Source organism: Hypanus sabinus, chromosome 11 (assembly GCF_030144855.1).
Source record: "Hypanus sabinus isolate sHypSab1 chromosome 11, sHypSab1.hap1, whole genome shotgun sequence".
NCBI classification, from domain to species: domain Eukaryota; kingdom Metazoa; phylum Chordata; class Chondrichthyes; order Myliobatiformes; family Dasyatidae; genus Hypanus; species Hypanus sabinus.
In genome coordinates this window covers 54,386,904-54,411,357 of record NC_082716.1, presented here as the reverse complement: position 1 = coordinate 54,411,357, position 24,454 = coordinate 54,386,904, and the positions used below count along the sequence as shown (strand labels likewise).

Here is a 24,454-nt window from a genome sequence, read left to right as displayed (position 1 = left end):
CCCTTTCCCCTTCCTGACTGCCACCCAGTCTCCTGTGTCCTGCACCTTGGGTGTAACTAGAGGCTGTGTACAAGAAGGGCCAGAGTCGCCTCTACTTCCTGAGGAGACTGAGGCCCTTTGTATGCAGGTCTCTCCTTCACATTTTCTACCAGTCTGTTGTCGCCAGTGCCGTGATGTGCTTGGGCAATGGCATCAACATGGGTGATGCCAGCAGGCTCAATAAACTGATTAGAAAGGCTGGGGACTTCCAGTAAGATGGTGATTGGTTCGTCGTTTCAAACTTTTGCTCTGTTATACTTTTTATCTTCGCACTATGTGTCTCCCTTTTTAAACCTTAGTTCGTTATTTTATTTGCTTTCTTTTATCTGCCTGCGAATACGTCTATCTTATAATGGCTACAAAAAGTACTAAACTCGGGGGAAAAAATAAACTCCCACGGCTCTGTCGGCTGAGATTCTCTCTATCCTGGAACAGCATCGACAAGATACTCTGACGGATATCAAGACTGAATTTAGAGCTTCTATCAGTCAGCTGGAGTCAAAATTGGATCAGGTTAACGCCAGAGTGGATGACCATGCTGAACATCTATCTCGTATCGACCTAACCTCTGAAGATTTAGAACGCCGTATTCAACATCTAGAAACTCTCTGCTCCAACCTAACGGAGCAAAACAGTAAACTTACTTCCAAAATAGTGGATCTCGAAAATCAGAGCAGGCACTGCAATCTGCGAATTCTCGGTTTGCCGGAGGCCACCGAAAAGGGCTCTTCCATTGAATTTTTCTCTTCTTTTCTCTGTGAGATTTTCGGGAAAGAATTTCTCCCAACTCCACCTGAGCTAGAAAGGGCTCACAGGATTTATGTTCCTCGTGCTATTTTGGTTTCTAGACCACAGCCAATTAGCCTGTGTTTCCATCGATATCAGGTGAAAAACCGTTTGATTATAGAGGCACGTCGAAGAGGTACTCTTGACTTTTCAAAATACTACTATTTGTTTCGTGGAAGATTATGCCCCCCAGGTTCTGAAGATGCGTGCTGAGTTCAAAGGTGTAATGAAAGAGCTCTTTAATCATGGATTCAAACCTTCTCTTCATAACCCTGCCGATCTTCGAATTACGCTTACTACTGGAGAATATAAGTGGTTTAAATCAGTGAAGGAGGCTGAGTTGTTTGTTGGAAATCTTCCAGCCATCTTGACTTCTTTGGACCCGGTTTGATTTTCTAAAATGGCTGATAAGTACTTGAATTAAAGTTTTTTTTTGCGAACTCAGACTCTACTTGAATAACTCAGACATTAACTACTGAGATTCTAAGGGTTCTAGTTAATCTCTCCCTGGACGGTGCGATTTTCTTCAATAGATGATCTAAATTTAATGTTTCCCTGCGGACTTTAGACTTTACTTGTGTTATTTACTCTACTTCTGAATAACTTTAACTATAGAGAACTACAATGGGTCTTAATTTGTTTTGGAGGCTTGGGGTTTCTTATTGAAGGCCTCCCTGTTGATTTACGGTATAAGACTTGCTGTATTTTTGAACAGCTGATATGTAGTCTCTTTAAATTTATAATTTCCCCCTTCCCCCCCCCCCCCCCCCGCTTTATCTTTCTCTTTCAATTTTTCATAGTTTCTTGCAGGTAGGTTAGTTTTTAAAAAAATTATATTACACTTTATATTTTTTCTGACGAAGTTGTTCCTATTTGTAATTTTGCTCTCGTGCATAAATTAGTTAGTATTTGCTATATTATCTATACGGAGCCTATGTCAATGATACGGAACTGGAAATTATTTTTGGGGTACCATTTTTTTGTAGAGCTAGCTGCTTTTTTGGGCAGCCATCTAGTTTTGGGTTGTGAGGGTGGGGTGGGTTCTCCAGCTCCAACACTATTTATTGTTTTTTCTGTTTTCCCTTGTTATTCAGGACATGTTTCTATACTGATTTTACTGATTTATGTTTATGTTTTTGCTCCCAGACTGTTATTGCAATGTTTGACTTTATATATGCCTACTACCTTTTATGTATTAACAATTGATAATGGTTAATACACTGAAATTTGTGAGCTGGAATGTGAAGGGATTGAATCATCCTGTTAAAAGAAGGAAGGTCTTCTCCCATATTAAGCAACTTAAAGCTGACATTGTTTTTCTTCAAGAAACTCATATTCGTAGTTTTGATAATTCTTGGCTTGTGTCAAAGTGGGTGGGTCAGCATTTTCATTCATCCTTCCCGGCCAAAGCTGGGGGGGGGGGGGTTCCATCCTTATTAACTCAAATATTCCTTTTGAACTCCATAATAAGATATCTGACACATATGGCCATTTTATTATTGTTTCTGGTAAATTATATAATATTAAAGTTGTACTAGCAAACCTGTATGCTCCCAATTCTGACAATGTTAATTTTTTTGAATGTTTTTTCTCCTCATTTCTCCAGATTTAAATTCATATTCTCTTATATTGGGTGGTGACTTTAATTGCTGGTTAGATCCAAATTTGGATCGATCGTCCCCTGTTACTAGATCACCGACTAAATCTGCTTTAGCTATTCACTCTTTTCTTTCTAATTATGGTATCTCTGATATAATGATATATATGATCTTCATCCTACTGAGAGAAAGTATTCCTTTTTTTCACATGTTCACCATACCTTTACTAGAATTGACTATTTTTTTATTATTTCATTAACTTATTTCATTTGTCCATTCTTGTGACTATCAGATTATACTGATTTCTGATCATGCCCCAATTACTTTGTCTCTAAATTTTCCTGGTCTCCCTCAGAGGAATAAACATTGGTGTTTTAACCCGACTTTATTATTGGATGATGGTTTTCTAAAATTTATTAAGGATCAGATAACTTTTTTTTTAAACACTAATACGTCATCTGAAATGTCATCCCAGATTGTCTGGGATGCCATGAAAGCATATTTGAGGGGTCAAATAATCTCATATACAGCAAATCTCAATAGAAAGTCTCGTATAGATCGATTAGTCCTAATTAATCAGATTAAAGAATTAGATCAATTATATGCTCAAACTAATAACCCTGAATTATATAAGAAGCGTGTAGAGCTTCAAACTAAATTTGACCTTCTCTCTACTCAACCTGTTGAACGTCAACTTCTTGAAAGTAAGAGTTACTTTTATATTCACGGTGACAAATCTGGTAAATTTCTAGTTAATCAGTTGAGGTGTTCTAAAGCTAAACAACATCACAAAGATTCGGAAGGAGAACGGGGATATTACATCGAATCACTCAGAAATCAATGACGTATTTAAACATTTTTACTCTTGGCTTTATTCCTCTGAATCTCCGAATGAGAATATTTCTGTTGATCTTTTTTTAAATACTCTGAATATCCCTTCGCTTTTATCTGATTTTAAAGCAAAACTTAATGAGCCTATATCATTAGAAGAAATATCTTTTGCAATTTCTGCACTGTCTTCAGGCAAATCTCCTGGACCTGATGGGTTCCCCGTAGAATTTTATAAATCATTCTCTTCACTTCTTTCACCTCAGTTACTCTCAGTACTATCTGACTCGTTTAACTATGGTAAATTGCCACCCTCATTTAATGAGGCATGTATTATTCTTTTATTAAAAAAGGGTAAAGACCCAACAAAGTGTTCCTCGTACAGGCCAATCTCTTTGCTTAATGTTGATGTTAAAATCTAGGCCAAAGTTTTGGCTCATAGATTAGAAACTGTTATACCCGCTATTTCCTTTTTCCTTTTTTTAACATACGGCGCTTATTTAATATTTTATATTCACCTTAAACTGGGATTCCTGAATGCGTAATTTCTCTCGATGCGGAGAAAGCATTTGATCGTATAGAGTGGAATTACCTCTTTGTGGTTTTAGAAAAATTTGACCTTGGTCAAAGTTTTAGCTCTTGGATCAAATTGCTATATCTATGTCCTACCGCCTCTGTTTTGACTAATTCTCAGCAATCCCAGTTACTTAACCTTAAACGTGGCACCCGTCAAGGATACCCTTAAGTCCCTTTCTTTTTGATTTGGCTGTAGAACCTCTGGCGATAGCATTCCGAAGCTGTCCTGAATTGACCGGGATTTGGGAGGGGGGGGGGGGGTGTTGAGCATAAAGTTTCTCTTTATGCTGATGATCTATTACTTTTTCTTTCAAATCCGTCCACATCCTTAGCTCCAATGTTTTCACTTCTTGATCAATTTAGCCAGTCTTCTGGCTATAAACTTAATTTACATAAGAGTGAACTTTTCCCAATTAATAAGGAAGCACAAGTATTAGCATTTCGTGACCTCCCCTTTAAAGTAGTTCATAATTAATTTACTTACCTTGGTATTACAGTTACAAGGAAGTTTAAAGATCTTTTTCATGAAAATTTTGCCAATCTTTTATACACTACAAAACAGAGTCTGTCACAATGGTCACCTCTATCTATGTCCTTGGTAGGTCATATTAATGTTATTAAAATGTACGTTCTCCCACTTGTCTTTAATTCAGGTGCTTTTTTTATGCTAAATTCTCTTCCTTTGTAGCATATTGTTATTGTATGCTTAATTTTGCACTGTTTTAATGTTCCTCATTGGGATTTGGGGTTTTTAATTTGTAAAATGTTTTGAAAAACTAATAAAATTTTTTTTAAAAAAATGTACGTTCTCCCTAAATTTTTATACTTATTTCAATCTATTCCAATTTTTATTTCTAAAACCTTTTTTGATTCCTTAGACTATTATTTTGAACTATCTGTGGAAGAATAAGCGTTCTAGAATTAATAAAGTTTAACTTCAAAAATCTAAAAAAGAGGGTGGCATGGCCTTACCTAATTTTTGTTTATACTACTGGGCAGCTAACATACGTTGCACTACCTTTTGGTCTTTTTTTCATAGCCAATCTTAGTGCCCTAATGGGTAGCAATGGAGCTGAATTCCACTAAAGATCTGCACTTCTTGGTTCTGCACTCCATAGTAATTTGTCTAGACTAATTGTTAATCCTCTGGTTAGACATACTTTGCAAATATGGGCCCAGTTTAGGAAATTTTATGGTTTTTATGGTTTTTCCCTTTCTAGTCCTATCTTACATAATCATCTTTTTCTACCTACTGTGTATGATTCAACATTCTATGATTGGTATAGAAAGGGCATTAGGCATTTTGAAGATCTTTTTATCGATAATCGCTTTGCATCCTTTCAACAGCTCTCTGCTAAGTTCAATCTGCCTAATGCCCATTTCTTTAGATATTTCCAAATCAGACACTTTACCAACCCTTTAATTCCCAACTTGTCTGAAATGCCCGAGAAAAATGCTATGGATTTCTTTCTTTCTATTAATCCACTGGGTAAAGGCTTAATATCCTTTATCCGTGATAAATTAGTATCCTTACGGCGTGCCCCTGTGGATAAAATCAGAATGGCTTGGGAGTATGACTTAAGTATCCCTTTATCAGATGAGGTTTGGGACTCGATTCTCAAATTGGTTAATTCAACTTCTCTCTGTGCTCGCCACTGTCTTTTACAGTTTAAAATTGTTCATAGGACCCATATGTCCAAATCTAAATTATCTCGATTTTACCCTAATATTAGTCTTTGTGATAAATGCAAAAGTGGTGAGGCCTCTTTTATTCATATGTACTGGACCTGTCCTAGCTTAGAGAAATTTTGGAAAGATGTTTTTATAACCTTATCCTATATTCTGAATCGCCATTTAGAACCTAACCCTTTAATTGCTCTGTTTGGTTTCTTGAGTGAGACAGATATACGCTTGAGTTCGACGAAATGTCGAATATTATCTTTTGCTTCTCTCCTGGCTAAACGTCTAATCCTCCTTAGATGGAGAGATGTTGCCCCACCCACGCATGCTCAGTGGCTTAACGATATCACGTCCTGTTTAGACCTTGAAAAAATCCATTATTCAATTCTGAATTCGGATATAAAGTTTCATAAGGTCTAGGGACCTTTTATTGAGTATTTTCATAATTTTCCACTTAATTGTTTTTTTCAGTCCCTTGCCTTCAGCTTTTTTTTGGTAGGAGGCATTATTATCTGTTTTCAAGTGTATTTACAGTTTTGGGGGTTTGAATGTTTTGATTTATATTTTTTACATTTTGTTTTGGTTGGTCTGGAGTTTTTTTTGTTGTGGGGCTTGGGGAGGACACTAACTTTACATGACTTCAACTTGGGTGCTTTCTCAATTATCTTATTTTGTATTATATCTCTATTGTATGTTTATCTTGCACTGTACTAATTTTCTACTTTGTTTTTGGGTTTTTTTTTTGTTTGTAGTGTTGTAGAAAATGCATTAAAAATCCAATTAAAAAAAAAGAAAGGCTGGTTCTGTAACGGGAGTCAAACTGGACACAGTGGAGGCTGTGGTAGAACAAAAGATTCTATGGAAAATCCTAGCAATTCTGGACGATGTTTCTCACCCTCTATGTGCTACCTTGGCTGAACAGAGCAGCACTTTTAATAACAAACTAAGACAACTGTGCTGCTCCAAAGAGCACATTGTATAAGGCCATGCCTTGGCCATTAAGATCTATACTGATTTAATCTAAAGCCAGGGAAGAGATTACCCTCTTCTGTTGGACTGTTAGTGGTAATTTATTTTTATTCTTTCTATTTCTCCTCTAATATTTATATCTGTGCACTTGTAATGCTATTGTGACACTGTAATTTCCTTTGGGATCAATAAAGTATCTATCTACCCATCACTTTTGAACAATAAATTTATAACTCTCTCTGAATATGATGATGTACCTCAAATTCTTCAATATTTTCATGTGAATATGGTTTGATCATATTCTATTTGAAAATAAAATGACACCTGGTATCTTTTTATAAAAGATAAATATTTTATCCCATTTATTGACCATCGAAATTGAGTTACTAATCGACATTGATTATAATTTACTTTAGTAAGGGGTAAAATTTCACTTTTATCCCTATTTACTTTATACCCTGATACTTTCCCATATTCTTCCAATCTAAAAGATAATCTTTGCAAAGATTGCAATGGGTTTGCTAAATCAATCAAACATCATCAGCAAATAAATTAATCTTATATTCTTCTTGATTAACTCTAAAGCCCCCAATGTCGGAATCTGTTCTAATTAATTCAGCTAATGGTTCTATTGTCAATACAAATAAATCAGGTGATAATGGGCAGCCTTGTCTTGTTGACCTCGTTAAGCAAAATGGTGTTGAAATCTGACTATTTGTAACTACTTTAGCTTGAGGATTGGTATTTAAAGTTTTAATCCATTGTATAAAAGATTTTCCTAACTCATATTTTTCCAATACCTTAAATAAAAAATCCCATTCCAATCTATCAGATGCTTTTTCTGCATCCAAGGCAACTGCCACACTCATTTCCTCTCTTTTTTGTGCCAAATGAATTATACTAAGTAACCGGGTATATTATCCGTTGATTGTTTTTAATAAAACCTGTTTGATCCATATGTATTAATTTTGGTAAATATTTAGATATTCTATTAGATAAAATTTTTGCTAGTATTTTATAATCTGTATTCAACAAAGAAATAGGCCTATATGATGTTGGTTTTAAAGGATCTCTATCTTTTTTTGGCAATACAGTTATGATCGCTGTTAAAAAGATTGTGGAAGTTTATGCATTCTATGGTATATTAATTCCATAAAAGGAGGAATTAATAAATCTTTAAATTTTTTATAAAATTAAGGAGGAAAACCATCTCCTCCTGGGGATTTATTACTCTGAAGTGATCCTAAAGCTTCTTCAACCTCTTTTAATGTAAAGGGTATATCTAATCCTTTCTGTTCTTCCAAATTTAATTTTGGAAGGGTTATTTGTGATAGAAATTTATCTGTCTCATCAATCTTATTTTGTGATTCTGATTGATATAGTTCAGTATAAAATTTTTTAAAAGTTTCATTAATTTCTAAAGGTTTATAAGTAACTTTATTTACACTTGTTCTAATTGCATTTATTGTTTTAGAAGCCTGTTCTGTTTTCAACTGCCAAGCAAGAATTTTATGTGATCTTTCACCTAATTTGTAATATTTCTGTTTAGTTCTCATAATTACTTTTTCTGTACGATATGTCTGGAGTGTATTATATTGTAGTTTTTTATTAACAAGTTGTCTTTGTTTTTCTTCTGTCATATATCTTTGAGATTCTTTTTCTAACTTTATTATATCTTTTTCCAATTGATCTATTTCTGCTGTGTATTCCTTCTTAATTTTAGATGTGTAACTTATAATCTGACCCCTTAAATATGCTTTCATCGCTTCCCATAATACAATTTTATCCTCAACTGAATGTAAATTTGTATCCAAAAAAAATTGAATTTGTTTTTTCATAAAATCACAAAAATCTTGACGTTTTAATAAAATTGAATTAAATCTCCAACTATAGATCGATTCCTCCTTATCTATCATTATCATTGTCATTATCAAGGGGGAATGATCTGACAATATTCTTGCTTTATATTTCACACTTTTCACTCTAACTTGAATATTTTTTGATAATAAAAAAATCAATCCTTGAGTAAGTTTTATGTCTATTTGAATAAAATGAATAATCTCTTTCTCTTGGATTAATTTTTCTCCATATATCAATCAGATTTAAATCTTTCATTAATGATAAAGTTAGTTTTATTACTTTTGATTTTGTAGCAACTTTAGTTGATCTATCCAAAACTGGATCTAAACAAAAATTAAAATCTCCACCTATTAATATTTTATCATGTGCATCACCCAAGTTCAGAAAAACTTCTTGTATGAATTTTGCATCATTTTCATTTGGTGCATAAATGTTCATAAAAGTCCATAATTCTGAAAAAAAATTGACAATGTATAATCACATATCTCCCCACAGAATCAATTATTACATTTTGTATTTTAATTGGTAAAGATTTATTAACCAAAATTGCAACCTCTCGATTTTGAATTAAATGAAGCTGCAATGACATTTCCAACCCAATCTCTCTTTAATTTCTTGTGTTCTGTTTCTGTTAAATGTGTTTCTTGTAAAAAAGCTATATCTCCTTTCATTTTCTTAATATATGTTAAAACTCTTTCTTTTCACAGGTCCATTAATTCCATTAACATTAAAACTTAAAAAATTAAGTAAATTAATCATTCATAATACCTTGGGAACTCTTTAAAATTCTCCATGTTGCTATGAGTCTCTCCCCAACCATCCAGGAAAAATAGAAGAAAGCTAACTAATATATAAGAAAAAAAACAAAATACCCCCCCACTAATGTTGCGAATAAAAAGAGCACAACATTACCCCACCCCCATTTTACGGGTCATGGCAATCGCCATGATTGTACACGTGAAAATCGCAGCCATTGATCAGGAGCTCCTCCAGCTCCCCCCGCAAAAGCAAAAAAAAATATATTAGAAGAAAAAAAAATTAATGTCTCTACTCCCAATTAATACTCCTTGACTATTTTTTTTCTTATAAATGTCCGTCAAGTCCAACCTTGTTTCAGTCTTCATCATTAGTCCATTTCATTTCTATAATTCTTTACTCCTCTTCGTGGACATCAGGTAATTCTTGTACAAATTTCTCTGCTTTCGGGTAGCCAACGAAAAATCTTCTTTCTTCGTTATCCAGGAAAATTATCAATTTTGCTGGGTAGCTCAATAAAAAATTTATAGCCCTTTTCCCATAAAGATTTTTTCACTGGATTAAATTCCTTCTGCCTCTTCAGAAGATCGTAACTTATGTCTGGATAAAAAAAAACTCTTTTCCCTTCTATCATCAATGGCCCATTTCTCTTTTTAGCACCTTGAGTAACTGCCTTCAAGATCATTTCTTTATCTTGGTACCTTAAGCATTTTATCAAAATTGATCTTGGATTTTGATCTTGTTGAGGTCTTGGTCTTAAAGCTCTGTGTGCTCTTTCAATTTCAATTACTTGGCTTCCTTCTTTCATTTCCAAAATTTTTGGAATCCATTCTTGAAAGAATTTTATTGGATTTTCTCCCTTTGTACCTTCCATAAGATCAACAATTTTGATATTATTTCGTCTACTAGAGTTTTCAAGCGCATCTATTTTTTCCAACATCCGTTTTCTTTCTGTTGTCCAGGCAAGATTATTATCTCCTATCTTAACTATTCATTCAGTGTTTTCTTCAACTTTTACTTCCATCTCTTTAATTTTATTATCCATCTTCTTTTGTTTTTCCACCACATTATCGAGTGTATTCTGTATCCTTCTTATATCTGGTCTTAAAGCTTTTAGTTCATTCGTCATATATATCAGGATATCTTTTATGTCTCCTTTAATCTCCTCTTTCTTTTCCTCTTCTTCCTCTGAAATTTCCAAAGAGTCTGATTCTACTTCCGATTCACTGCCAGTCGTAGTTGGTATTTGTAGTTTTGTTAATATCTGTTCATGCATACGTTCGCGCACGCGTTGTTCTTGCCGTTTCTTCTTAGGGACCGCTGACATTGCTGCAACTTCCTGTCCCACATCATCAGAAGTGCCATGCACTTCGCCGGGAGGAGATCCAACTTGAGTCCGAGGTTTTGCCGAGACAGTTAGGCCTTTTTCCCCGCCGATTTGCGCAGTCTTCGAAGTAGTAGCTTTCTTCTGTTTCAGTTTAGGAGCCATATCAAAAGATAATCCTGAGTTGCTTATAAATAGTTTCTAGTAGGTATTTGTTAACACTTCTTCATTGAAACCTTATTCCATTACTTTTTACGAGGGAGCTGGATTCCCAACGTCTCGACCCTACGTCATCACGTGACGCCTCGCAATGTCCCTATTGACGGTGTTACGAATGATGAACAACTCTGATGGGCAGAAGGGTACAGAATCGCCAATGCCCCCCCCCCCTTTTTGGAGAATCGCAAATTGCTACTATTTCGATACTGTTATCAAGGAAGTCAGAGAGACAAAAGGGACTCTGGCAGGGCAGTTGTTATTGATAACAGCTCATGAAGATTAATGAGAGAGAGACAACTCAGAGATACACAGAGTGGAATGTCTCCTACCAACAAAAGAGAGTGGAACCATTGATTACTGCTATTGTCTTTTGGAGAAGGATTGTATACTTGGTACTGTTCTATTCATTGAAACCCCTCAGGGGACAACCAGAGTGGGCTGGTTTGATGGGTTACATCATCTCAACCTGATTGACACCTGAGACCCCGTGAGTGGGGATAAAAGTGGAGTCTGGGGTAACACCCCTTAGACGCACCAGGAGAAACGCTACGAGACCGGTGGGGGCTTGTGTGTGTGTCCACCCTTGCCTGGGTGACGAGTCCACCACGGAAGAATGGTCTAGCTAAAGGACGGAGGGGTCATACGTGAATGGCCACAACAACAACGCATCGACGGATCAAAATCGTAAAGGAAAATTGGCAAGTCAATAGCTGTTACTGCTCTCTCTCTCTCTCTCTCTCTCTCTCTCCAACAATTGCAACACAGCGACCAACAACTACCGCAGCCTGCATGAACTGAACTGAACTTTATATTTCCATCTGACAATTCATTATCCCCTAGACAACGATAGAGCTTATTTCTTATTGATTATTATTATACCCGCACTTTTAGGTTTGGTATTGATGACGTATATTATATGTATATTTACATTGATACTATTTTTGTGTATTTTTACTAATAAATGCTGTTGAAAATAGTATCACCAGACTCCGACGGACACTTCTATCTTTGCTGGTAAGACACCCAGTTACGGGGTCCGTAACAACGGTGACATTGCCAAGCTGACTCAGCTCTTTTGTAAAACTCTATATGATTAATAACTACTTTTTGCTTTTCTCATTAATTAAAGTATAAATGTATCATGCAGCACTCAATACATAAAAGAAAGCTGCCAATGTTGTAGTGCTGAGGCATGTCCTTCTGTGAAAAGTGGCAGCCTTCTCTAGCTTACAGCTCTTTATCTCAAATCTGTGGTTCTCTATAATGTCTGATGGTTTGGAATTGCAAATAAATTGACTTTCCACTTTTTCACTCAAGTGAACATTTTTTGGGGTGTCAGTGGTTCACTAATGTGGTCTATGAGGGGTGATTGATGAGTTCATGGCTTCAGGTAGAAGCAGTCAATTTTAGAAAACCTAGCATATTTATTTTTCACACTCCCCTAAGTTTTGCCACCATATCCTCATGGACCTCCTTTGTGATAAGCCCTTGAGGCCAAGGTAGCGGATGACCATTTTCTCAGACAGTTCTTACTTGCAATTTTCAATTATCTGAAACAGAAATAACACGTTATTAACTGCATAATCTTTCTGCATAATCACTCAAAGAGTTGAACTGCACGTGCATGTAACGAGAGCTGTATAACTAATCTCCTTCTACCTTAGGCCACAAACTTATCAATCACCTCATGCTCTGGACCACTTCTGGAGGTCCAAGACGCCAAATTCTACAAAGGAGAGATCCGTATGCTCCATGACTGCTGGATTAAGTGTGTAAATATAGGAAAAATAAATGAACTAGGTTTTCTAAAATTGACTCCTTCTACCTTAGGCCACGAACTTATCAATCACCCCTCGTATGTTTTGAGATCCATTTTGGTTAGAGGACTGTCTTTCTGTACTTGTGTCACTGCTTTGTGCTGGTGTATTCTCACTAATGGCGGCCGTTGGTGTAGTGGCATCAACAGGACTTCAAGGCGAATGCACCAGAGTTTGAATCTGGCCAGCTCCTTGATTCCATCTGTGAGAGGCTGAGCATCAAGCTAGCAACTCAGCCTCATGAAAAATAGTCGAATGCTACGAAAATGACAAAAATGCCACCCAGTGTGCCACAAGGTGCGAAACAGAACAACAAATCTCACCATTATTTCTAAATCCCATTTGCCATGTTTGCACCAGAGCTTCCTACAGTTATGCCACCACGTATTCTGTTTGAAGTTTTTTTTTCTCAGCAAACTTTTAAGAGGTATGAAGAACTTCTGGATTACACTGTGCTGGTTTATTCAACTAATTCAACTGGGGCACGTATGGGATGCCACTGTACCAGGAGCAGTTAATAGCTCGAGATGTCGAAGTTCAGAGTTCAGTCTCGGCGCCTGCAGTAAAAAATCTCTGCACATCCTCCCCATGGAATGCAAGGGTTTTCTCAGTGCTCCGGTTTCCTCCCACAGTCCGAGGATGTGTCGGGTAGGTTAACTGATCATTGTGAATTGTCCTGTGATTAGGTTTGGTTTAAATTGGGATTGTTAGAGGTAGCTGAAAGGACATGTGGGTCTATTCTATGTTGAATCGAAATAAATACCTGCACTGCCATGGATAGACCAAAACATTTGTGTTAGGTCTGTCAAACCAGAAAATATTTTTTATTTGACTTTAAATTTGTGATTCATAAAGTAAAGTCAGTGTGCCAATTGTTGTTTTCTATCACAGGGCAAATTCACTATTTTGGTGTACACTCATCCGTATTTGTGGGAATTGGAAAAATATAGGTTTGTTATACGTCTTTCAGTACAAACTGCTTCAATGTTGCTTTTTGGATCAAAGATGTAGGGTTTCAAGTCACCATCCAAAGAGGTGTTTTGTTCAATGTTAGTTTTCTTTGGATTACGCATTAAGTATTAGAAAAGCTGAGTTGTAAAATAATTCTTAAATATTAACCAACATTTGGAACTGTTCTCTTCCATGAAGCAAGCAACCACATTAACCTCCAGTTCTAACATTGTATTTAATCCAATTATTGCACCCCTATAACCTCCACAAATTCAATTTGTTTGGAGTCTTGAAACATGTAGAGTACAATTAATTTATTTGAATTGACTTATACAGCTGGTCTAACCGTGATGTTCTGTGATTGTTGGATTTGAGGTGGATTTGAAATGTAATTTGAGCTCAATGTTTGTACAGTAATTAACCTGGAGGTGAGGTTCATTGGGAAAGGAACTAGTTATTGGAGGATTGACATTTTTCTTCATGACATATAGATGAGGGATAAACTTGATGGTGCTTTTAAAATCTGAAGAATCTTGTCTGAGTCAAATATGATAGAAAATGACCTTCATATTGATTCCAAGACAAAAATTTGAAATTCAGTAGAGATAATTTGTTTTAGAAGTTTATCAGAACGCTGTATATGTCACATAGTGCAGTCAAGCACAGAAGCAGGTTCCTTCATACCCCAATGTTAATGACGAATTAAACTGTCATACTTCATTCATTGTTACCTTGTTGTACCTCAAAGGACCTGTGTAATGTTCTGACCTGTGTGAACCGTGTGCAAGACAAGCCATTCATTGTATCTTGGTGTATGTGACATAGTTAAATCAATTCCAATTTCTTTCTTGATCCTTATTTGATTTTTAAAAAGGCCTATAACTCTTTTAATCCAATTTTATTTCACACCATATTTATTTTCTTCTGTCAACACAATCCCTGTGGTATTTTTGCTTTTGAGGTGTGTCCCTCAACATCTTAATGTGAGAATCAGACTGAGATAATTATCACTTACTTAAATGCTGTGAAATTTGTTAATTTTCCAGCAGCAGTTTGGTACCAAGATATAAAATTATTATACAAAAATAAGTACTGGAAAACAAGTGAAGAAATGAGATGCTGTTTATGGGCCATTCAGAAATCTGTTAGCAGAGGGGAAGAAGCTGTTTTTGAATCATTGAGTCTTCTGGCTTCTGTACTCCTCCCCAGTGGTAGTAATGAGAATTCGTCTTCCACCTTATTATAGCAAATTTTAGTCTACCAGTCTATCTATATGTTAAGGTCTCCTATGATTACTATGTTACCCATGTCACGTATACATCTCATTTTCCGGCTTAAGATGGCGCTACCGAATACTCACTGGTACTTCGATAGGCAAGACACTTGAGGAAAATGACACCTTTTCTGAAGAAAATTGTAGTAAATTATCAGTGCAAACAATGAAGAGGCGAGCGAAGGCTAAGCTGCTTGGAGGGATGAACTGTGCAAAGTTGAAGCATAACCTGTTTGATACAGGGCCACAGATGGAGTTGGAGTGAGATTGGCTCAAAATTAGAGCTCTCCCGTTTGCTCTGCTGCTTCAGATTCATCTGTTTCTGTTGGTACCTGCACTGAAAATAGTGTGATTACTACCACTGATGCCTTTTTAACCTTTTTTCTATATTCCTAATCACTGAAAGCCTTATAGATCTAAAGGCCTTATCACTATCCATACTTGCATTGGTAGTTCTAACCAAATCAGGATTTCTAGCTATTTATCTCTTAATTTTATGCTGCTGTGCAGAAGTTCAGAGATTTCTTGACTTTGACACCATAACGGATACCAACTTGGATTTGTGCCTACACCCACGGAAATTCTTGTCAAGTCAAGTCAAGCTTATTGTCATTAAGCTATGTACATGCATAAAATGAATATAGAAACCAGACAACGTTTCTCCAGGGTGTAACACACATAACACATGATAAATTATGAAGGTAAGGATAAAATCTACCAATGAATCTCACATAAATGACAAACTAAAGTGCATTAGTATTAAATATTTTAAGGTACAGGAACAGATTAATCAGTGACACTTTATACAATGTGGCCAGGAGTTCAGAAGCCTGATAGCCTGGGGGAAGAAACTGTTTCTCATCCCAACTGTTCTTGTTTTTATGCATCGGAGTCTCCTGCCTGATGGTAGAAAGTCAAGGCAGATGCTGGATGGATGGGTGGAATCGTGAATAATACTACTGAGATGTTAAAAGATGTTAATTTGTCCTGCTGAGATGCAGGAAATTAGATGCTAAATTACACTGTGGGCTTTCTGATGTTGCATGCAGGGTGTGGCAATCTAGTTATACTTGTCACAAGAAATGCTGAACTAAGGCTGCATCTACACTGAGCTGGTGAATTTTGAAAACGCTGGTGTCGCGAAAAAAATGATAGGCGTCTACACCAGACGTTTCTGAAAACACCTCATTCCACATTAAAACGAGTATTTGGGTGAATCTCCTCCTACTGGGCACGTGCGCAGGACACAGCTACAGAAAACAAGCGAAGAAGAAACAGTATGCTATTTCCGTTTCCTCTTCTTAGTTCAAGAAAACAATGAAATGCTGCACTGCCGCCACTATCTGTTCCGGCACGTCATGCCCGCTTACCCCATACACACTATACCGCCCAGCCAGTGTTTTCAGATTTACACACTTTGGAGAGAGTTTTAGAAAAGTACCATTTTCAGGGGAGGAAAATGCCGTTTCAGTGTGGACGGAGGGTCAAAATGAAATGAAATGGCTTTGGATATGTATTTATCTGGTCTAGTGTGGACGAGGCTAAAGGATCTTGCTATAATTGCACACATTGTTCTGGAGTGGCTGGCCACTCTGCCTTTAGGTGATTAAGTGGTCTTTGTTAAGTACTGTTGAGATGTTAAAGGATAATTTCTCCTGTCCACTTGCAGGAAATTAGATGCTTTTAAGTGATTAAGTGGTCTCTGACTCGCACTATCACTGTTGCCAGGCATGTGACTGTGGAGGTAGCTAAAAATTCTATCTTGCATACGTGACTGACTGTGGTGTAAAACCCTGTAAAAAGGAAGTACTGTTCCCTTGTTTGGAGAGCATCGCTTGATAGCAAAGTTTGTTAAGCAATCCTCCAAAAAGCCTGTACTTGCTTAAATAAAGAATCGTCTCTACCCACAAAAGTTGGTGTATTGCATTTGTATCAAGTGTTTAAGAATCTCAAGAAAAGCGAACCAACGTGACACTAAGGGCTCTGTATATGCAGCGCTCCTGATAAACATCTCCAGTAGATGGTAGGAAGACCCCTAATCCTCTCAGCTGTTCTCACTGTCCACTGTCCGATGCTCGACTGCTCCCCTACCAGATGGAAATGCAACTTGGCAGGAAGTTCTCTTTGGTGCTCTTGTAAAACACAATTAAGATGGGGATTGGGGTGGGAGCCTCGCTTTCCTCAATCTTCTTAGGAAGTGGGGACGCTGTTGTGCCTTGTTCAGGGAGGAATATTAAAGGACCAGGTGAGGCCATCCGTGAGGTGAACCCCAAGGAACTTGACTCACTTAACTCTCTCTAAGGAAGAGCCATGCACTCACAGAGGGGAATATTTGGTCTGCAACTTCATGAAGCCCATAATGATTTCCTTAGTCTTCTCCACGTTTAGGCTAGGGTGGTTGTTCTCACACCAACCCATCAGACGCTTCACTTCCTTTCTGTTTCTCTAACAATTAGTTCTCCTGGTCACTACTGTTCTTTCGCTCTTTGTGTTTCCCTTCTGCTTAGTTCATGCACTTGTGATGCCATACTCCCAGCCCAGGCTTCACTTCTCTGAGGAACCATCATTCCCAAGAGTGTTCAAAGGGACAATCTTTTAGAGAGTGACTTTGACTTGGAGGATACCTTCACTATCTGCCTGGTTGTCCTCATCTTCAAAGCATTCATCATGCCTTCTCCACTGATAGAAGAATAGGAATCTAGATTATCTTGCCCCCCACCCCCCCATGCACTGCTCAAGAAATTCTCAGCTCTGCTGATGCACTACAGTGATTCCAGTCTCTGTTCCAGCTCCTGTTTTGCTCACAAGTGTGAAGAGACACCATTGTTTGAGGCAGTAGTTCCGAGCTGATTAAGAAAAGACAATTAATCTTCTAAGTGTGTAAACAAGGACAAGTTTGATTATAGATTGTAATCAAAATCTCTGTTAATAAAATTTGCATAAACCAAGTGTGGGAGCTTGGGTTATGTGGATGCTAGACTGAAGAAATTCAAACATTAAATTTTGGAGTAGACATGGTAACAGCAACATGTTTTTAAAAGTCACGTTTAAATATAATTGTCATCTCCATCAGCCTATAAAATTTGTCAGTGTTGGTTTCTATTGCCTTGCGTTGCATGTGCATGACAATCCATGATTTAAGTATCAAAAGCTGAACGCCGACAGTTATTATTAGAGCCATGGACAATGGTAGGTGAGTTAACTGTTGGTATTTCAGTCAAAATCAAATTTGTTATTGTATGCACATGTACACATATGCACTGGAATAATGAAAAACTTATATGCAGCAGCATTACAGGCACATAGCAATAGAGACGCAAGATTCACAAGGAAAGCATAAGTTAATCATGAATTACAAAGAATTTTAGAAAAAACAGAAATAAACAAAAGGAACTACATTATAATGGAAAGTAGTCATAGTGTTGCTATACCAAAGTTGTAATTAGGGTTGAGCAGGTTGAAGAAAATGAATAGTTGAAGAGAAGTACCTGTTCTTGAAGACTTCCAACTTCTAAAATTCCTGCTAGATGGCAACTGTGAAAAGATGGCATGGTCCAGATGGACAGAGAGCGGTATTTCAATGAAGAACTCTCAATTTCCAAAACAGAATGTCATTCAGGTGTTTATGTAAAATTTGGAACTGAATTCAACTTGGTTTGCAGCCCAGTCTGTGGTACTGTAAAAAGAACATGTAACCAAACATTTGACTATGATGTAGACATCACATGCAGTGCACGTGGTATTTGTGCCAGAATTATTAGGCAGCAGGAACATATTTTTCTGATTCGGCAAATATACCTGGTGCAGTGGTTCTCAGCCTTGTTCTGCTCAAGGCCCATTTGTAACTTTCATTTACTTCTGTGGCCCCCACCTTCTGTAGTCTCTGTTAGTTGCTGAAGTTTTTTTGGTCAACTGCTCTAAGTATTCTAATACTTACGATTTAACAAGTTATAGGTATTATATGTTAAATATAATGTTACAGGTGTATATGAAAAATAAACATTCAAAACTTTGAATAGGATACTTGATTTGTAATATTTATAAAATGTTCTTCCAACCAGCAACAGAAAATACACTTCATATAATGTCTTTGGGTATTTAGTAAATTCTTGCAACTGATGCAAGCTAGTGAGTTTTTGGATATCTGGTTGCAACTTTGTTAAAGATTATCGAAGATCACCTCTTCACAACATCTAGAGGGTTATGAGCTTTTGATAGCAGGTGAAGAGCTTGACTGAAACCACATTCAACTAGATAAGAGGTGGGAAATCCAATTAAAAACGATTTTGCTTTCTCCCCAAACTGTGGAACCATACTTTGAATATCACTAGTTATCCAGAAATTCTGCTTGCTGTGTTTGAATTTTACTTGAGCTGTTATATCACTCTGCAGCTCAACATCATTCACATTCACCCCAAATGGATCCACCACCCAATCTGGAATACACATCTCCAGCAGGAATCTGAACTGAAATTCCATATCAGTGTGCAGTTGTTTCAAATGATCAAGGTGTACAATCAGATCATCGTCCTGCAATTCTATTTTAAGAGTGGCCAGTGAAGGAAATTGAATATACTTGCGACGTCCAATATTGCTGCTGAAAAGTTTCAGTTTTTCAAGGAGAGTGGTATAATATGAGTTTGCGGTTTTTATTTCCTTGTAACTGTTTAATAAACTCAGTTTTTTAAATGAATCTGACAGGTAAAATATGTAAGACTTATCAGTAACAATTTGTTCTTCAAGCTGCTTATCACTTAGAAATACTACAATACTATCAAGAAATTTGAATTGAACTTCCTTTCACCAAATGACAAGTATCAGAGATTTGATGGATTTAGTGGTACATGGTGATTCAATGTTAGACTTCACGTGTTCTCGCCTCTACAGATCAACCTGGCAGGTCTATGACGACTCCTAGAGCAACCATAGCCCCCCATTGATTTTCCCTGTAATCCGTCAGTTCACATTCCCAGCATTTTTCTACCCCTCCTAACTTACTCTATCACCTACTTGCACATTAGGAGTCCGGTAGTTTACTAGTCTGCAAGAGTTTGTGATGTGGGAGGAAACCCACATGGTCACAGTGTGAACTCCACACAGAGCACAGGAGCTCAGAGTTGAACTGGGGTTCCTCGAGCTGGGACGTAGCAGATGCTTCTCAAACAGATGTTTTCTTCTGAGTACAGTGTTATGCACCAGTGAATGTTACCAAGAATACTACAACAGATCTACTCTGGTCCCAGTGTAATGTTGTAGGTGCTCCTCTTGTATATATTTTTTAAAAAGCCTTGCAGAGAGATTGTGGTAAATTACCCGTCACATTCAGAACCGTGTCATGCAAGGGTTAGTAGCTGCAGAAGTGTTTGTTTGTTTTTAAAAGGCCTCAGAGGATAATGACTAGCAATGGTAGTGTTCACTGCATTTAGTCTAAAACAGTTGACAGTAAAGAACCCTTTGGTTTTACTTTTGTTCCTATGTCAGAGCATTATGTTGCTTCATTTGCAGAGGCTTTATTTTGTGAATCTATTGTACAGCTAACGTGTCTGATTCTGGACTTCTCTACAGGGCTTTGAATATAGCCGCAGTGGAAATCCAACACGGAACTGTTTGGAGAAAGCTGTTGCAGCACTTGATGGAGCGAAGTACTGTAAGTCATAGTGTTGGTGTTTATTGTTTGGCATTGCCTAGACAGCAGGATATTAAAGCACTAAAAGGCTGTTACCAGGGCTAACATTGTTCTCTATTTTGGTGGTATCATTTCTAAAATAACAATATGCTCATACCACAATACCATGCTGGATGGCAACTCATTAAGCAAATTAATGCATATATTGGAGGATAGCTTATGTTATTCTGTTGTTTAAAAAAGGCTCTAAAAGTAGTCCAGGAAATTATAGGCCGGTAAGTTTGACGTCAGTAGTAGGCATGTTGGAAGGAGTACTAAGAGATAGGATCTACAAGTATTTAGATAGGGCCTTATTAGGGAGAGTCAGCATGGCTTTGTACGTGGTAGGTCATGTTTAACAAATCTATTAGAGTTTTTCGAGGAGATTACAAGAAAAGTGGATGAAGGGAAGGCATTGGATGTTGTCTACGTGGACTTCAGTAAGGCCTTTGACAAGGTCCCACATGGGAGGTTAGTTAGGAAGATTCAGTCGCTAGGTATACGTGGTGAGGTAGTAAATTGGATTAGACATTGGCTCAATGGGAGAAGTCAGAGAGTGGTAGTGGAAGATTGCTTCTCTGAGTGGAGGCCTGTGACTAGTAGTGTGCCATAGGGATCAGTGTTGGGTCCATCGTTATTTGTCATCTATATCAATGATCTGGATGATAATGTGATAAATTGGATCAGCAAATTTGCTGATGATACAAAGATTGAAGGTGTAGTGGACAGTGAGGAAGGTTTTCAAAGCTTGCAGAGGGATCTGGACCAGCTGGAAAAATGGGCTAAAAAATGGCAGATGGAGTTTAATACAGACAAGTGTGAGGTATTGCACTTTGAAAGAACAAACCAAGGTAGAACATACAAAGTAAATGGTAGGGCACTGAGGAGTGCAGTAGAACAGAGGGATCTAGGAATACAGATACAAGGTTGCCTAAAAGTGGTGTCACAGGTAGATAGGGTCGCAAAGAGAGCTTTTGGTACTGTTACGAACCCCGTAACTGGGTGTCTTACCAGCAAAGATAGAAGTGTCCGTTGGAGTCTGGTGATACTATTTTCAACAATATTTATTAGCAAAAATATACAAAATAATATCAATGCAAATATACAGAGAATATACGTTAGCAATATTAAACCTAAAAGTGCGGGTATAATAATAATCACTAATGCAACAAGCTCTGTCGTTGTCTAGGGGATAATGAATTGTCAGATGGAAATATAAAGTTCAGTTTTGTTTATGCAGGCTGTGGTAGTTGTTTGTCGATGTGTTGCAATTGTTGGGGAGAGAGAGAGAAAACGTGTGAACAGTAACAGCTATTATCTTGCCAACCTTCCTTTATGATTTTGATCCATCGATGCGTTGTTGTTGTGGCCAATCAGGTATGACCCCGCCGTCCTTTAGCTAGACTGTTCTTCCGTGGTGGACTCGTCACCCAGGCAAGGGTGGACAAACACACACAAGCCCCCACCGGTCTCTCTACAAAACACTGTGAGTTAGAATTTACCGACCCTTCATTCGGTCTCCGGTCTCCCACCCTGTCTTGTGGGGGTTCTGATGCTCACTAGCGTTTCTCCTGGTGCGTCTGAGGGGTGTTACCCCAGACCTCACTTTTATCCCCACTCACGGGGTCTCAGGTGTCAATCAGGTTGGGATGATGTAACCCATCAAAGCAGCCCACTCTGGTTGCCCCCTGAGGGGTTTCAATGAATAGAACAGTACCAAGTAAACAATCCTTCTTCAAAAGACAATAGTAGTAATCAATGGTTCCGCTTCTCTTTTGTGGTACCTCTTAGCTATGTCTCTCTCTCATTAACTTTCATGAGCTGTTATCAATAACAACTGCCCTGGCAGATTTTCTTTGTCTCTCTTACTTCCTTGATATTGAAATAGTAACGATTTGCGATTCTCCAAAGCGGGGGGGGGCATTGGTAACTCTGCACCCTTCTGCCCATCAGAGTTGTTCATCCTTCGTAACAGTACATTGGCCTTTGTAAATCAAAGGATTGAGTATAAGAGTTGGAATGTTATGGTGAGGTTGTATAAGGCATTGGTGAGGCCAAATTTGGAGTATTGTGTGCAGTTTTGGTCATCGAATTACAGGAAGGATATTAATAAGGTTGAAAGAGTGCAGAGAAGGTTTACAAGAATGTTGCCGGGACTTGAGAAACTGAGTTACAGAGAAAAGTTGAATAGGTTAGGACATTATTCCCTGGAGCATAGAAGAATGAGGGGAGACTTGATAGAGGTGTATAACATTATGATGGGTATAGATAGAGTGAATGCAAGCAGGCTTTTTCCACTGAGGCTAGGGGAGAAAAAAACCAGAGGACATGGGTTAAGGGTGAAGGGGGTAAAGTTTAAAGGGAACATGGGGGGGGGGGGGCTTCTTCACACAGAGAGTGGTGGGAGTGTGGAATGAGCTGCCAGATGAAGTGGTAAATGTGGACTCACTTTTAACATTTAAGAATAACTTGGACAGGTACTAGCCTGCACCTGGCCCATCTCCCTCCATGGAGGGAGATGGGCCAGGTGCAGGCTAGTGGGCCTAGGCAAAAAAATGGTTTGGCACAGCCAAGAAAGGCCAAAAGGCCTGTTTCTGTGCTGTAATGTTCTGTGGTTCTATCTGGTAGAAATCTGCAGATTGTGGCCAAAGCTACAATGTTTTGATGTTCCGCTCTTCAGTTGAAAGGTAGTCTGAAGGGGCTCCTCTTGTTCCAACATTTTCAAAGTCTGGTCTCTCCATGGGTCATACAGCAGTGTTCTACTAATTTCCCCACTGCATTTTCTCCAGAACCACATTTCACAATATCATGTTTTTAATCAAGTGTGGATGTTGGAGGCCCTCTCTGGACGCAGTATGCACTTCCACAGTTTGTTTCCTTCATAACCGATCCTGCATGCCCGTTGTGGAATTTCTGCAGCATTGTCATAGCCACCATCTGATTCAAGCTATAGTTAGCCTTTAAGAGAAAAAGATACAAACTTTTACAGCTCTTAAGTAAATTAATTCCTATTAAACCTCAAAATAAGGTTAATGTCCATTGGTAAATTTTATCTTAGAAATGTACCAGTATATCTTAATTTTTTTTTTATCTTTTACCACTTCTAAACTTAAAAAAATCTTGGACTGGCAGTTTTAAACTCCATTCTCTAGCACAGAGGTGGGCAAACTTTTTGACTTGTGGGCCACAAAGGGTTCTAAAATTTGACAGGGGGGCCAGACCAGGAGCAGATGGACGGAGTGTTTTGGTAATACACCTCATAAGAGAAAATAAAATATCATGAGATATGTAGAAAACATGTGCTTTAATTTCAATTGAACATGAACAAACGCATTACAACAAAATATCTGTCTTTGAAGTCCCATGGTATTTAGCTATTTATTGAAATGACTTTTAAAACACTGAAAATTAAATGAATAAAATACAGCTTTTTTAAATAGTAACAGTTATTATTTTAAAGTACTGAAAATTCTGTTATCCTTCAAGATATTATCATCATCACTCTCCTGCTGACTGTCTTTATTTCAAAAACGGTAGGAGATGCAGGTCTACTTGTCCTGCTCCTTCTTATTCAATTGTCCCCTGTGCCAAAACTCAACAACGACCAGCACAAGGACAGAACAGTGACAGCGCGCCAGTATGCGGAGCGAGTTATTTGATCTGGAGCGCATTTTTTATTTTGAGAACGTACGTGCACCTGCGCACTACTCATGTCCATCACTTAACAGAAATGACATGTAACATGTAAGGCTTATTGAAAAAAATATTTTCAAATGCATTTTTTACATAACACAATGAAGAAACTTATTTTTAATTTCAGTGGGAACAGTGTTGTTGGTCTCCCTTTTTAGCCAGCGTATCAAAGTCTGGATTTAGTTTTGTTGTGGCGATTCTCAGGGTGGATCTGAGGTGTTGGTCAGTTAACTTGGATCTGTGGCTGGCTTTGTTGATGTTCATGACGCTGAACGCCTGTTCACACAAATAGGTTGAGCCGAACAAAGAGTAAAGCGCAAATGTGGAGTAATACGCTGCACCTCAACAAAGGTCAATGTATATAAAGTACGTCATCTATTGGGAAAATGCCAGAATTGTGGGGAAAAAACGTTAACAAGG

The 24,454-nt window shown here is 37.7% G+C and overlaps 1 protein-coding gene across 1 annotated transcript in view; it reads left to right on the top strand.

Moving 5' to 3' along the window:
- The window catches only part of LOC132401968 (cystathionine gamma-lyase-like), a 63,323-nt gene that overhangs the window by 7,064 nt on the left and 31,805 nt on the right, over positions 1-24,454 (top strand). Inside the window, exon 2 of the mRNA XM_059984347.1 lies at positions 20,242-20,323. Coding sequence (XP_059840330.1) covers positions 20,242-20,323 — 82 coding nt within the window. The remainder of the gene's footprint in view (positions 1-20,241; positions 20,324-24,454) is intronic.